The sequence below is a fragment of the Sorex araneus genome, chromosome 9, assembly GCF_027595985.1.
Source record: "Sorex araneus isolate mSorAra2 chromosome 9, mSorAra2.pri, whole genome shotgun sequence".
NCBI lineage: Eukaryota > Metazoa > Chordata > Mammalia > Eulipotyphla > Soricidae > Sorex > Sorex araneus.
This window is the reverse complement of record NC_073310.1, coordinates 16,134,793-16,151,515: the sequence shown is the minus strand read 5'-3', so window position 1 is coordinate 16,151,515 and position 16,723 is coordinate 16,134,793. Positions and strand designations below refer to the sequence as shown.

General features: G+C 47.2%; 1 protein-coding gene across 2 annotated transcripts in view; it reads left to right on the top strand.

The window, feature by feature from the left end:
• TTC28 (tetratricopeptide repeat domain 28) overlaps positions 1–16,723 on the top strand; it is a 724,018-nt gene that overhangs the window by 215,829 nt on the left and 491,466 nt on the right. The window contains exon 1 of one of the 2 annotated variants that reach the window (XM_055146864.1): positions 10,223–11,021. The exons of the other annotated variant lie outside the window; for it this stretch is intronic. Coding sequence (XP_055002839.1) covers positions 10,995–11,021 — 27 coding nt within the window. The 5' untranslated portion in view covers positions 10,223–10,994. Of the gene's footprint in view, positions 1–10,222; positions 11,022–16,723 lie in introns of those variants that run through there. 2 annotated transcript variants of the gene reach the window in all.

The window sequence follows — 16,723 nt, the reverse complement described above, 5'->3', positions numbered from 1 at the left end:
CAAACATGATGACCTCTCAGTGTCTGTGTTGCAAGCCATAATGCCCAAAAGTAGAGAGAGAGTATGGGGAATATTGTCTGCCATGGAGGCAGGGGGAGGGTGGGAAAGAGGGGGTATACCCAGGATATTGATGGTGGGGAATGTGCACTGGTGGAGGAATGGGTGTTTGATCATTATGAGATTGTAACCCAACATGAAAGCTTGTAACTATCTCACTGTGATTCAATAAAATCTTAAAAATTAAAAAAAAGAAGTGGATGATCATGGAGAGTATCATGCTAAGTGAAATGAGTCAGAAAGAGAGGGACAGACAGAATGACTGCACTTATTTGTGGAATATAAAATATAATATAAAATAACATAATATGAGACTGACACCCAAGGACAGTAGACACAAGGGTCAGGAATACTGCAGGTTGGAAGCCTGCCTCATGAGCTGGGGTAGAAGGCAGCTGGAATCGAGAAGGAATCACTAAGTCAATGATGGTTGGAGGAATTGTTCGGGATGGGAGATGTGTGCTGAAAGTAGATAAAGGACCAAACGCGGTAGCCTCTCAGTATCTATATTGCAAACCATGATGCCCCCAAAGTAGAGAGAGAAAATGGGGAAAATTGTCTGCCATGGAGGCAGGGGAAGGGGTGAAGGGAGTGAGGGATATTGGGGACATTGGTGGTGGAGAATGTGCACTGGTGGAGGGATGGGTGTTTGATCTGTATGACTGAAATTCAAACATGAAAACTTAGTATCTCACGGTGATTCAATTAAAAAAAAAAAGACAGAGCCTGAGTGTTGGTCCATGCTACTAGTGGAACGGGCCAGTCTCGCAGCCTGGGGGAATTCCCGGATCCAGGGAATTTCTGCTGTCCCTTGCTGAGCTCACCTTCTTTCCTGCAGCCTCGTCCTGAGCCCAGACCCTGTGCCTCTGTGCGTTTCTGGGGCCACGGGGGTCGGGGGAATCTTAAGGTCCACCTCATTTGTTTGGTTTCTCTTAAGGTTCAGGGCACTGTGTGAGTATTGTCCGAAACAGTATTTCCCCCCCTGTATTGTTCCCCCAGTTTGCTAGTTCTGTCAGGCGCGTAAGCCTGGGTCCCGCCACTCCGTCAGAAATGGAATCAGAAGTTCTATGAGGAAAATGATGATGCCACTGAAATTTAATAGAGGCAGTTCTGGCATGTTGTCCTTCTTAAGCACAAAGTCCAGGGAGAGGGAAGAACTTCAACCCCCCGCCCCCCCCCCCCCGCCCCGGGTGACCTCATAACAGCAACAATGACAACAGTGCTAAATGTATGATAGAATAACGGGGAAAGTGTACAATACTGTGTCCAGGTAGCGCTGTGCTATCGCTCCAGTCCATGTCCATATGTGGGCCAGAGTGACAGCACAGCGGGTAGGGCGTTTGCCTTGCACGTGGCCGACCCGGGTTTGATTCCTCCAGCCCTCTCGGAGAGCCTGGCAAGCTGCCGAGAGTATCCCGCCCACACGGCAGAGCCAGGCAAGCTCCCTGTGGCGTATTTGATATGCCAAAAACAGTAACAACAAGTCTCACCATTGGAGACGTTACTGGTGCCCGCTCGAGCAAATCAATGAACAATGGGATGACAGTGCTACAATGCTATATGTTTATAGTATATGTGTAATGACAAGTAATTTAACCTTGTTGACAACTGTATTTTGGTAAGTGCTTTTACTCTCTCCAGTTTGCAGAGTTGGAAATGGAGGGACCCCAAACAGAAGTAGTGCAGGATTGTACAGTTTATAATGGAGCTAAAATTTGAACCCGGCTATATTGACCAAATAAAAATTGCTGCCTCTGGCCAGGGAAGTGGCACAAGTGGCCCTATGTGTTTTCTTGTTTCCTTTTGTTTTGGTTTTGATCTTTTGGTGGGGGGCTTTGGGGCCATACTCGGTGATGCACAGGGGTTACTCCTGGCTCTACACTCAGGAATTACTCCTGGTGGTGCTCAGGGGACCCTGTAGGATGCTGGGGATTGAACTCTGGTTGGCCGTGTGCAAGGCAAGTATTTTACTCTCATTCAAGCCCTGAAGTGGTTCTAGTTTCGATCCCCTCCAGTTTCCAAATACCAAATAGTGTTCCCTGAGCCCGGCCACCAGATGTGACTTTTATAAAATAAAATTAAAATTGCTACCTCCCAAAACTGGGTGGGTCTCCTACCCCACTCCTCAGACTCTGAAGTCCCAAATTCAGTTGCGTATCTTTTTATTTTGTGACTCCAATCACTACGATATGTGTTTCATGTGGAGAGGACATTTTGAGGATCACTTTCACATCCTCTCCACCCACTCTCTATTTTTGTTTTGGGTGATGCTCTGGGGTAACTACTGGGGACGGGGGGGAGGTGGTGGGACACCATATGGGAATGGAAACCCGGGTCAGCCACATTATCTAATGTGTTGTTTCTGTTGCCTGGCATCATAACCTTTTCATTCTCTTTTTGTTTATTATTTATGAGATTGCTCAAAAGGAAGAACCTGCCCGTCCCTTTGCATGCCCGGGGGTTCCTTGTTTGGTCCCAGCACCATGGAGAGTGGCCCCTGAGCATTGCAAAGAATCAAAAAAGAAGAAAAAAAGAAAAAAAAAGGCTTTTGAAAAAATACTTTGTTTTAAATTGTGTGACTTTTTATCCTAAGTCAGGACTTAAGAAAATAGTTTTCAGGGGGGTCATTTATTGATTTGTTTTTTCTTTCTGGAGGGGGCTGAAGCAATAGCACAGCGGGTAGCGCGTTTGCCTTGCACATGGCAGACCCAGGTTCGATTCCTTCGTCCCTCTCGGAGAGCCCAGCAAGCTACCGAGAGTATCCTGCCCGCACGGCAGAGCCTGGCAAGCTACCCGTGGTGTATTCGATATGCCAAAAACAGTAACAGCAAGTCTCACAATGGAGATGTTACTGGTGCCTGCATGAGCAAATCAAATGAACAATGGGATTACAGCGCTACAGTACGATTTTCTTTCTGTAATTTTTCTAGCAAATATACTCTGGCAATTTTCTTTTTAGCCTTAGTTTTCCCTTTTGTAAAAAAGGGCATAATAGTCATTCTTCTTCATCGAGGTGGTAGAAAGAATTAACTAAATAAGTATGTAGACAATTTTATGGCTTGACACACCATCAGTGGGTGATTCTTCTTGTTCTGAGCAGTGTCATACTCACAGCCTCGGGGGGCTTCATCCCACCGGATCTTGTGTGGCCTCCGCTTCCATCCCTCTGTGTTCTGGCTCATGCTTTGCTCGTTCGGTCTGAGCACTCCTCCCCAAGCCCTTTCTGCCTGTTGAAAGCCCACGTACCACCTGTGCCGTGAAGCTGTCTCAGTCCCTCAAGCTCGCATGAACCGTTCTTTGGGCTTCCCTGGCCCCCTGGGAGCTTCTGAGGACAGGCACTCTGATCTCCCCACAGCTAGCCTGCATTCGAGCTCTTGAAAGCCTGATCAATAGCAGGATTTCTAAGTATTCACTTCTACAGTTATTTTTATTACTATTTTTGCCACCGTGGAGGCCACGCCTGGGGTTGCTGGGACACCCCGCTGGCAGTACCAGGGATGAGGCCAGACATACAGTGCCAGGGATTCAACTCGGGACCTCACTCATGCAAGACATGCGCTTTACCCCTGGAGACACATGTCTGGATCCTTGCTAGTATTTTTTTTTTTTTTTACCAGTGGCGTGTCTGTTTTCTGCACCAAGCTACTCTCTTCCTCAAGGGCAACGTTTATCTGATCTATTTTTATCTTCCTTCATAAAGCCGAGTGTAGTTCCCCATTCCCCGTTCGTAGTGAATAAATACCCCGTCACCGTGGGCTGAATGCAGAGCAGTGGGCTTTTTTAGCCTCTCGCATGCTGCTTTGCTAGCGGAAGGAGACGGATTGGGGAAAAATCAGAGGGGATCTTTCCCCGTGTTTGTAGAAAGTTTCCCTCTAGTGGAATTGGAGTAGGGTCCTGAGTCAACTTGGCTGTATAACAGAAACCTTGTTGTGCGGAATTATTTTGGTTTTCTTCTTCTTGTTCTTTTAAAAAAGAAAGTAAATCACGTTCTTTTTTTTTGGGGGGGGTCACACCCAGCGATGTGCAGGGGTTACTCCTGGCTTTGCACTCAGGAATTACTCCCGGTGGTGCTCAGGGGACCATATGGGATGCTGGGAATCGAACCCGGGTTGGCTGCGTGCAAGGCAAACGCCCTACCCACTGTGCTATCGCTCCAGCCCCAAGTAAACCAAGTTCTTAACATTCCTAACACCAGGAGTGAGCTCTGAATGCAGAGCCAGGAGCAAGCCCCGGGCACCACCAGGTGTGGTCCCCAAACTGGATTGGGTACCAAAGTACTCAATAGTGTGAAATATCAAGAATGAGACCCCCATTTTCCCCTCCCCAATAGATTTATACCTTTGTTCCTTTCCTTTCCTAGTATCTCGTTAGGTACTTGAAAGCAATTTAGAGGTCTCCAAAAAAATTAATATTTGCCAAATTGTGTTTCACATTGAGTTTAATATTCTACTTCTAAAACACAATCAGTGTAAATAAGAACAAGGTTAGTTTTTTTTTTTTAAAAAAAAAACAGATATTTACCCTGTGATCAGTGTCAGACTTTTCACTCCTTAGGGTATCTTGAAGAAATTTTCAACAATAAAAAAGGTGTGTCTTTTCCATTCATTTCCTTTCTTGCTTTTGTTCAAATTTGAATGGGCAAATAGTTATTGAGGAAAATACTATTTTAAGAGACTGTTTTACAGTACCTGCTTATACAGAAATGATTTGCAAAGTGCTATGTTAAAAAATGAAGGAGTTCTAAACGCTGCCGTTTAACAACCCGATTGCAAGTAACTGCAATCTGAAAAATCGTGTTCTGACTGCTTGATATTGGATCTTTGAAACAATAAATCAAATTCTAACATTTTTGTACTGTCTTAGCTTGTTTTATATAAATAATTCCCAATGGAGAAAGTGTATTGGTATCGCAGTTATTCTAAAAATATTTCAGGTAAATTACAATTTATTTGATTAAGCAAAATAAGGCCATAAAGAAAAAAAATAAGTTCAATTCAGATCATATCGTGCATCTAGGATCGGGCCTTCTATTATGTGGTGCCTATTAAATGAAAACAGAAATGGCAGAGAGCAGGGGAAGAAATGTCATCTACCTTACACATAAGTGACACAGAGGAAATATATCACAAAAATGAAAAACTATTAAAGCCTCTATCAGTTTGAAGTTTTGAACTGATTCTTTTCATGTAGAAATAGAACTATATTTTCTTTGTCTCCTTTCCTGATGCAACCCACTTTATTTCAGATCCTTGTCCGACCGATTTAAGTAACTTATGACGCCCAACAGCACCTGAACATGGTAAATGCAGACCGTACATGGGACACATGTGGATTCCTAGAGACTTTCCAAAAACTGCCCCCTGTTTTAGGAACCATGTATGTCCTTCGACAAGGGAAAATGAAGCCTGAGGTGGTCTAAGAAGTCACAAATTATGACTTGTGGATATGGAATTTAGATCTACAGGCATGTTTTGTTTGGTTTATTAAGATGCTTTCCAAAAAAAAATGTGAGCAAAAAAATCGGGAAGTTTCTGGCTTGTCATGGCTTTTTAGAGGCTCTGTACCATTAGAGAGGTGTTCCTTCCGGCTGAAGCCGCTTGAGTAAAGTTGGGTTACGGCTCCCTCTGTAACGTGAGTCCAAGAGCCCCAGGCTTGCCATCTTTATGATTCCCCTATGTCTCAATCTTGACTCGATTTCATTTATTTATGTTGCCTGCCTTTGCTTTTTGGGAAATGTTTGTTGTATACGAACTCGGAGGCAGAATGGAAAGTAGAAACTTAAAGTTTTTTTTTTCAAGCTTATTTTAACGTGGACAAAAGCCACAACCGTTGATACAGTTCCACCGTTGACATTGGTTAGATAATACAACTCTACTGTAAAATGGCAATGGTGGCGACTCTGGGTTCCTTCCCGGCTACTGCACAGACTCAAAATGGAAAGGCTTGTGTACAAATCACTCCAAAAGTCATTGTATATTTTTATGTATTCCGGTTGCTTAAAACTGCTGCCTTCGGAGCTGGAGTGGTAGCACAGTTTGCCTTGCAAGCGGCCGACCCAGGTTTGATTCCCAGCATCCCATATGGTCCCCCGAGCACCGCCAGGAGTAATTCCTGAGTGCAGAGCCAGGAGTGACCCTTGTGCATCGCCGGGTGTGACCCAAAAAGCAAAAAAAAAATCCCTGCTGCTTTCACCATGGCTTTTGCTTCCTGCTACTACTCTCAGTGCCCTGCATTCTGAAGGATGATGCCAGAACATGTTTTACATTCATTATTCCCTACCATTTAGTTTCAACTAAATGTTCAGAGTAACATCTACTTTGGTAAGATTACCAAAGTAGATGTTACTTTGTGTGTAACAGAGTGGGATTTCGCCCACTCACTATTTCTCTCTGTCCCCCACACCCTAGTTTATTCTTTTATCGAATATCTATTAGGCACTTCTAGGCACTGGATATTTTTACAGAGCTGAGCACCACCAAGTTTCTGCTTTAACGCAATATATTTTAGGCAACTCAGTATTTTATATCATGAATACACCTGACAGGCCCATCTCCTCTGCTCATATTATTCTCCCGCTTTCATTGTTTTATCCCACAAGTATATATTGATTGCTTATTGTGCCTCTGTTCGCTGAGGTTGATATTATAACAGATCAGAGCCCCTGCTCCCTTGGAATTTATGTTCTTGTGGGACAGATAAGGCATTAGATGAACAAGCACATAAAGCATATGTCATATATGAAGTAAAGTATAGCAGGTATGGAAGATAGAAAATAGCATTGTGTGGGGCACGGTGCTGTAATTTTGGAGGAACTAAGAGAACGTCTCTCTGGTAGATTTGGGCCAAGTCCTGACAGAACTGAACATGTCAAGAGGGTGCCTGGGAGAACTGTGAACCAGATGATATGTTTGGTTTGTTTATGGGACCGGAAGGTGGCCGGGAGGGCAGGGACTTGAAAGGAAGCGGAAGTGGGTGTAAGAGAGATGAACTCCAACAGTCAGAGGAGCTCAAATCTGGAATTTATGCGGGGTAAAGTCCTTATCTCTTTGTCTCTAGAATGAGTTGTATCTTCTCTGAATTTTTACTTAAAACACCTTATGAAACTTTCATATTTTTTCTATTTTTGTTTGTTTTGGGGGGCCATGCCTGGTGGTAATCAGAGCTTACCCCTGGATCTGTGCTCTGGACCACTTCTGAGGGGGTTGGGGAACCATATGGGGTGCAAGGCAAGTGCCCTATCTGCTGTATGATTGCTCAGGCCCCTCCTAGTTATCCTGTTTACAGTGATTTCTCCTTCTAATTCCTGGGACACTTTTACTGGTAATATAATACATTTATTTCTTAATTAATTAATTTCTTAATTCAAGTCTCGCAATGGAGACGTTACTGGTGCCTGCTCAAGCAAACCAATGAACAACGAGACAACAATGCTACAGTGCTATTTTTTTTTTTTTTTTTTTTTTTTTTTTGCTTTTTGGGTCACACCCAGCAATGCACAGGGGTCACTCCTGGCTCTGCACTCAGGAATTACCCCTGGCGGTGCTCAGGGGACCATATGGGATGCTGGGATTTGAACCTGGGTTGGCCGCGTGCAAGGCAAACACCCTACCCGCTGTGCTATCGCTCCAGCCCCTACAGTGCTATTTTTTAATTTACTAAGGGAGAGCCTGGTTTCTTACTCTGGATCATCTATTTGTCCCAACTTCTTTGTAACATGCTTTGGCAGACAAACATAGTCTAATCTTTACCTTGAAAGCCTCCATGATGCTTTTCACTTACTTTCTACTTTTTGTGAGTCTCTACCCGCAGATGGTGGCAATAGGAATTTGCAAGTAACATCCATGAAGGAAGAGACAGGGGTCTGGTGATGGACTAGATCCAAGGAATGATTTAAAGTTTTAGTTTATGATCCAGGAGGATTATCAGTGCTAGAGAGAGGAAAAAGGAGAGCTGAGAAACACACTGGGGGTAGTTGGATGAATTTGGTTTGGAATTTATTGAAATCTTCATGTTAGTAGGACCGCCAGGTCGAGCCACGCAGAATGACTTGGATATGTGAGAACACACACCACGTATTGGTGTTCTTTGTGACCGTTGCCTGCAGTACGTAATTTCAAGATCAGAGTTTACCTCTTAGTCCTGTTTCTAGTACCTGGAATAGGGGCTGGCATAAGTCACCAGCATTTGATACTTCGATGGAGATGGGAAGCAGGACTGGTCCGTGGTTACGCTGTGTGCCAAGACCAGGTACTAGGCTCTGGAGTCGGGCCGAGGTGCTTCTGAATTGCAAGCCCAACGCCTGCTATGTGTTGTCATTTTGCTTGAGCAAATGAATCCTCTGACCTCTGTGCCCTCCTCTGGAAATGACAGCAATAATGCCTTCTTCCTACAGCAGTGGGGCTATGCGTCTAGGCCCGACTCCTGGCATCGAACAGTGGCGTAAGAAACAATACCTCCACATCCAGCTGTACTTGTTAATACTGTAACTGTGAAAAGGATAACACTTACCTCCAGGTAGCAAGCTACCCGTGGCGTATTCGATATGCCAAAAACAGTAACAACAAGTCTCACCATGGAGATGTTACTGGTGCCTGCTCGAGCAAATCGATGAACGACAGGATGACAGTGCTACAGTACTATTAAACATAGAAAAGATCTCAAAAGCATGGTTTCAGAAATATTTTTTTTTCTCCACCCTTTGCTGAATTTGAACCCAGCAAGCGGTGCAGGTTTCTACCACCTAGCCACACCCTCAGCCCTATTTTTGGTATTTTGATCTATTTGCATATAATCACTCATATCAGCCAGTCCTGCCAGTAGATCCACATTTCTGAATGTAGTATAAGCAGCACGGAACTGTAGACTAATAGTAAAGTGTTACTGCTATCATGTATATTAGTTATTCCAGACATTTATACTACCTGATGTATTCCATACCATTGAAGTAACCTCTTGATCAGATAGGAGTCAACAGCCATAATGGATAACAGTTAGAAATATAATATTTTGTACTGTATCACTGTCATTCCGTTGCTCATCAATTTGCTCGAGCGGGCACCAGTAACGTCTCCATTGTGAGACTTGTTACTGTTTTTGGCATATCTAATACAACATGGGTAGCTTGCCAGGCTCTGCTGTGCAGGCGGGATACTCTCGGTAGCTTGCCGGGCTCTCTGAGAGGGATGGAGGAATCGAACCTGGGTCGGCCATGTGCAAGGCAAACGCCCTACCCGATATGCTATTGTTCCATATGAGATATAGATCTTTAAATAGGATGGACTTATTTTACAGAGGATGAATAAGAATCTCGATAGAATTTTTTTGGGGCAGGGTTGGGTTTGGGGGTACAAACTCACGAGTGCTCTAGGGACCGTGCAGTGCCTGGGATAGAACTGGGGTCTTCTGCATGCGGAGAGCATGTGTTCCAGCCCTTGAGGTATTTCCCTGGCCTCCGCCAACTTTGTTTATGGTGATAAATTGAACTCTAAACTGAGAGCAGAGCCTATTCTTTGTTTTTTCAAATTCTGCTTTTTATTTTTATTTTAATTTTTTGCTTTTTTGGGTCACATCCGGCAATGCTCATGGGTTACTCCTGGCTCTGCACTCAGGAATCACTCCTGGCGGTGCTCAGGGGACCATATCGGATGCCAGGGACCGAACCCGAGTTGGCCGCATGCCAGGCAAACGCCCTCCGCACTGTACTATAAGCTCTGGCCCCAAATTCTGATTTTTAAAATGTAGAGAATTATCTTTTAAAATGTCGGTTAATCTTTCATATGCCTCAGGCATTTATTTTTTTCTTCCTTCAAATCAGATGTTAAGAGTTTGTAGCATTTTGGTCTAGAGTTCTTTCCTTTATTATTCCCTAAGCTCCTCTCCCCCGGCTCCACCCCCCTCGACACCCCCCCCCCCCCCTATATAACTCACAAATGTTAAGTACCTCCTTTGAACTATTTTCCTGATTTAGTGGGTCTCTTCTGGCCGGGATTTTGTTAGGAGCTGCTGGGCGTCTTTGAAACCTCGCGCTGTATATACTTTTTTTTTTTTTTTTGCTCCGGAGCAGATGTCGTGGCACTAAGACCCAGAAGCCGTGTGCTCCGTGCGGCTGGAGCTGGGCAGGCGGTGCTCGCACTGAAGGGAAGGAAGTCATTAGTGCAGACTGCGCCGCGGAGTTGGGTTCTTGCAGGATTTCCTTCCAGCCTTTCCCCACTAAGGTTCTTGGGAATTAAGAGGAAAAAAAAAAATCTAAACACACAAACCAAGTTTTCCTATTTACGTGTTCAGGGAAGGTAGGCATTTCGGGCGAAGGACAGCTCCTTCTCGCCCAAGTTATCCAAGAAAGAAGAGAGAGAGAGAGAGGGAAAAAAAAACCAGCATCAAGAAGCTCTGATTACAGATCTTTGGAATTTTCTTTGCAAAATTTTTACAAACGAGAAATACACCCAGAATTTTGGGAATTGCTCCAGGCTGCGAGTGAGGGTTTGATTGCTTGTCTAATCTTTTTTTTTCCCCCTCCCGGGAAGAAGAGAATTCGCCAAGCGGGGGTTTGGATGGCAGGAGCCCGCCCGGATCTGCGCGGCAGCTAGCGTTCTCGCTTCTCCTCCCGGAGGGAGGGTCTCGGCCCCGCGCTCGGAGACCCCCCGCCGCAGGCGCGGTCCGCGGGAGCCGGCTGGGGAATGCCCGGGCCGGGCCGGGGCACGCGGGCGCCTGCGGGGACTCCCTGACCGGCTGGCAAGTGGGCAGGGGACACTTTCCCGGGAACGGAAGGACGCCTCCAGGACCGGACTCTCTCGGGGCGCCCCCCGCATTCGCTCGAGACTATGGGGGAGAACTAGGGGGGCGGGCGGGAGGCAGCATGTCTTGCGGTCGCCGCTGCCCTGCATCTGCCCCCAGCCCCCACCCAGCATCTTGATGTTTCCCGTCTCGGCTGTACAAATATGATGAAATGGCAGCCCCGGAAGAAGGTAAGTGTCCCGGAGTGGGAGCGGGCACCCCCCCCCCGGGCCCCCCGCCCGCCGCCCCTCGGGTCCTCCCTCCGGCCCCCCTGTCCCGTAGTTGGCTGGACCAGCCCGCGGCGGCCGCGCTTGCACGCCCCCGCCCCTCCTCCTCCCCGCGGGACTTTGGCCGGACCCCGAGGGACCGTCCCCCGAGTCTGGCCTGCGTCCACTCCCCTCGTTAAGTTTTGCCCTGGGATGCCTGGACTCGGCGGGCTGACAGCTCCCCCGAACACCCGTCGGCTCGCCAAGCCCGCGATCCCGTTTGCAGGAGCCCGCCAGGGGCTGCCGGGGACCGAGGACGCGGTGGCGCCGGGGCTCCGGGTGGCCGTTCGGATGCTGGTGTGTGTACGCGTGTGTGTGTTGTGTGTGTGTGCGTGTGTGTGTGTGTGTGTATGTTGCATCGCACCCCCACCCCGCGACCCAGACCCCCCCATCTTCCTGCCTCCCCCCCGCCCCCCGACCCGCAGTCGAGTTTCCCACCTCCCCTCCCCGCCCCCCGCAGGTGGGTGAAGTGGCACCTACTTCCCCAAGGGGTTTCTAGGCTCCGAGCCGCTGGCAGCCGCTTCCCCAGGGCCCCGCTGGGGGGCGAGCATCCCCAGCGCAAGCGGCCGGCCCGCGGGTCCCCGCCGCCGGCGCCGGGGGGCCGGGCCGGGCCTGCAGCCCGCAGCGCTCCGGGGCGGCCGCGTGGGCCCGCGTGCGGGGCCATTGTGCACGGGCGTGCGTGCGAGTGTGTGTCTCTGTATGTGTGTGTGTGTGTATGTCTGTGCGTGTCCGCGTGCGCGCGCGCCCGCGCGCGTGTGTGTGCATCGATCGTGGGGGAGTGGGGGAGGGGGCACTTTGCTTTTTTTGCGAGATTATTTCCTAATATGGCTCCTTTGTTGAGAGAACTCGGGGAGGGGAAAAAAAAATCCAGTGGTTCTATCAAAATAAATTGCTATTGGTCCCAGAAATAACGTTTCTAAATGTGGGGCTGGCCCCGACCCCGGGGCCGTTTCGCGGGAGAGAGACAGTTGGCTCCAAGTTGGCGGTGGCTCGCCGCCGCCGAGGGCTCCCGGTCCGCTAACTTGTGTCCGCCGACGGGCTCGCGGCAGAGCCCCCCGGCCCCTGCCCGCCCCCGCCGAGGACCTCCCCTGGCCCCGGGTCTTGATTGACAGTCTTCCGAAGGGGAAAAGCGGAGCGGGACGGAACGTGCGCGGCCCCTCCCCGGCCCCGACCTGCCCCTGCGCCGCGGACTCTGCCTTTGTGGCACCGTGTGTCGGGGAGCGGGGAGGGGGTGGAGAGCGGGTTTTTCCTCCCGGGACCGAACCCCACGCGGTGGGAGACGCGCGGGAAGGCACCGTGTGTGCGTGTGCTCCAGGGCCGGGTCTCTCTGCCTCCGCCCGGCCCGGCGGATTGGCCAGGGCGCCTTTGATACCTGATGGATCCGACGTGGGTCCCTGACACCAAGTCATCCCTAGCTCATCCTGAAGTTAGGTCCTCGCCCGGTGTCAGTTCTTAGCTCAGAGCCGCTGTCAACGAGATGGGCTTCTCTCTTTGACAGATGAGATCTAGGCATCTACCCCCTCCAACCCCGCGCCCCATCCCCGCCCCCCCCACAAGCCTTACCAGCCCCCAATAAAAATCAGATGAGGAAAAACCCATAGAAGAAACCATATAATTAAGCAATTTTAAACAGATGCTGCTTATTCCGGAAGCACACCCCCCCTTTCTTCTATATTTGTAAATTGCACGTTTATGAGCACTTTTTTAAGATGCCTGTGATCTATACATTCATAAATGCCTGCTTTTGCCATTTCCCCCATAGACAGTAACTCAAATGGTTGTCTAGGCACCCCCCCCCCCTGTACTGATATTGCTTGAACCACGGAAGTATTATTCTTGGCAGTCAGGTGGATTTTTGGACTCTGGAAGATTCTGTTTCAAGTGTGAGGATTCACTCTGCAGTATTTATTCACTCTGTGTTGCTCAAATTGCTATACCAGAAGGTTGTGTTTATTCTTTGTATTCCTAATCCCAAATCATCAGAAGGATCCAGATATAATGCTGCACAGTTCACAGGAGATTAAAAAATAATCCGAGTCGCCAAAATACTTTCTAACATATTGGGGTGGTGACTTGCTCGAGAACAATTCTTGCTTCTTGTACATGATGGAAATGGAAACTTCCTTGGAACAGACTCAGCATTCAACTCTGGTAGGGCACCCGTCAATCTTTCAAAAGATTTGGTTTATTTTCTTACTCTTGCAAGAATGCTCCCACGATCAGATCACGGCCCATGTTTTCTGGCTGCGTCTGCTAACACGTTTGGAGGGGTACAGTCATATGCCATGTGTTTTGCCAAATTGTTTTATAAAAACCATTTACACTCCAGATGAGAAGTGATACTCCAGTTGATGTGATTTTAACAAAAAAACGAGGGAAGAGCATCTGCAGCAGACAGCGTGCGGCCGGAGCCCAGCTCGGATGGGCGCTGGGAGTGTGCTGTCTCGGTGCTCCGTCGGGCACTGCCAGCGCTGGCTTTTGTCATTTTTGGACTCACGAGAAGAATGACCCTACGTGCTAGGTTTCTTTGTTTCTGAGTGCTTTAGTTTGGGTGCATGGTTGAAGGAGATCTCTTTATTCCTCTCTCTCTCTCTCTCTCTCTCTCTCTCTCTCTCTCCCTGCTTACTTGTCTGGTTAAAGTTAACATTAAAATTCAAAATGAGGGGCTGGAGCGATAGCACAATGGGTAGGGCGTTTGCCTTGCACGCGGCCGACCCGGGTTCGATTCCCAGCATCCCATATGGTCCCCTGAGCACCGCCAGGAGTAATTCCTGAGTGTAGAACCAGGAGCAACCCCTGTACATCGCCGGGTGTGACGCAAAAAAAAAAAAATATCAAAGTGAGAGCTTTGGGGTATTCCATTAGGGTCAACAACTACCTTTCCACAAAGAAACCACAAGAACGATGATCAATGGTGATGATGATGATGATGATCAATCAACGATGATCAATCGACCAGGGACGATCTTAGGACTCATTATTCCAGAGCGCAGGGGCCTCCTGCCAAGATCCCCCCGTAATCCCCCTGCAAAGCAGGATTCTATGGTTCTGGTCACTTCCTGGTAAGAATGGCATTCATGTCATGTAAATGGCAGCACCTGCTCTGTGCTAGGTGTCGCCCCTTGTGTGCTGAGCGTTCATCCCGTGCTCAATTCATGGAGGGGGTAACTCTTGTATGCGTTTTACTGATAAAGGAAGCTGAGGTCTGGAGGCCGGCAGTGACTTATTCAGGTCACATGAGGTGACAGTGTTAGAACTTGAATTTAACTAGGCTTCCCTTTATTTAGTTATTTATTTTAACCATTTTGGTTTTTGTTGACAAATTATGGTAAACGCAGCAATTTTAATAAGTTTTACCTTTTTTTTTTCTTTTTGGGTCACACCCGTTGATGCACCGGGGTTATTCCTGGCTTTACACTCAGGAATTAGCCCTAGCAGTGCTCAGGGGACCATATGGGATGCTGGGAATCGAACCCGGGTTGGCTGCCTGCAAGGCAAACGCCCTACCCGCTGTGCTATCATTCCAGCCCCAAGCTTTATCTTTTGATATTCATATTATAGTTATTCACCTTAAAACACATGTTCCCTTCACTGTACTTCTTGGAAATTTTGATAAATGCTTCTCTTTCACCAAGAAACATAAATCTCAGAGATGAGATGATCCTAGCATAGGAAGATTAACTGTCATTTTTGTCACTCGCAGTGGTTACCAGTACCAGTCTGCTCTTCTTTCTTGGGGCTGGCATGATAGTACAACAGATCAGGCACTTGGCTTGCACACAGCTGATCCCGGTTCTATCTCGGGCACTCCGTAGGGTCCTCTAAGCCTGACAGGAGTGATTGCTGAGCACAGAACGAGGAGCAAGCTCTGAGGACCGCTGGGTGTGGTTCCCAAACAAAAACCAAAAAGATAAACTTTTTCCCTCCCCTTCTTTTTTTTTTTCCCTCTTTTTGGGTCACACCCAGCGATGGACAGGGGTTACTTCTGGCTCATGCACTCATGCACTCAGGAATTACTCCTGGTGGTGCTTGGGGGACTATATGGGATGCTGGCAATCGAACCCGGGTCGCCTGCATGCAAGGCAAACGCCCTACCTGCTGTGCTATCGCTCCAGCCCCTTCTTCTCCTTCTTAAAAAAAGAACAAATGCTTTATTGCCTCTGAATTCTTGTAGTATATAGAATCTTAGGACTCTTTTAGGCTATTTGTCTTTTATTGATAACACCTATATAAGATCTCTTCATGTGTACTTCTTTATTCCTTTATGTAAATCCAGGTTCTCATTTACACATCAAGCTCTTTGAGGTCAGGAACCACATGCCATGCCTTTTTTTTGGTGCCAAGGATAATATAATTTCTCAATAAATATTTTATGTGAAAGTGAAAAAAGAAATAGTTGTATTTTTCTTAACTTTTTCTAAGAGTTAATATAAACTTATACTGTAAGCAGTTCAAAGTATTTCAGTTTAGTTTGTAAGTCTGTAACTGTACCTCACGGTGATTCATTAAAGTAAATAAGTAAATAAATGAAAGGGGAAAAAAGTATTTCAGTTTAGCTGGAGTGATAATACAGTGGGTAGGGCATTTGCCTGGCATTCAGTGGATCTGGGTTCAATTCCCGACATCTCATATAGTCTCCTGAGACCCACCAGGAGTGATCCCTGACCTCAGAGCCCAGAATTAACCCCAAGGATCACTGAGTATGACTCGAAAACAAAGTATTTAAGTTTAATGGGTACTAGATTTAATTAATTAATCTTAGCCAAAAGGCCGAGAAGCGATTGGATTTAATTAATTAATAAAGAAAACCAAAGATGTAGTACTCCTAATCATTTGTGAATAGCATCAGGAAAGGGGCAGTCATACTTTCCATAAAATCTCTTTGAAAGTCAGGGTTGAAATACACTACCAGAGGCTGGAGAGATAGTGGGTGATATGAGATATATAGAGATATAAATAGAGATGCCTTGGAAGTGGATGACTTGGGTTCTACTCCCAGCACCACAGATGGTTCCTTTGACGCTGACAGAAGTGATCCCTTAGTACAGATCCAGGAGTAAGCCTTCAGCCCCACAGGATGTGAACCCAGTAACACCTCCCTTCCTGCCTGAGGAGGGAAAAAAAAAACCCACCTTCAGTCTCTGTGGAACTGAATTTTGTTTTGTTTGGAGGCTACACCTGGTTGTGCTGTGCGCAGGGCTTACTCCTAGCTCTTCACTTAGGGATCACTCTTGGTGGGCTTAGGGGACCATATGGGTGCCTGGAATAGAGCCTGGGCTGGTTGCATGCAAGGCAAATGCTCCAGCTACTGTGTATTGCTCAGCCCTTGGGGAACAGGCTTTGATCGAATGTCATGATCCTTGATTCATGTCAAATTAGGTGGATAGCATACACTTGCCCCTACTTTCGTGTTCAGAGGTGGTCACACAACACACTATTCTTATCTGGCACTTGCAGGAATGGTAGTAATTAAAATGCTCATCTCATAGGAACATACTTGTTTACAATTCAGAAGTGATTTCTGCTCTTTGAAATCCAAGGATTAGTATCAGATAACACTGTGTAAATAAGACTACAGTCTCCTGAAAGCTCCTGGTGAGTGGATTTTTTTCATTGCTTATCTAATG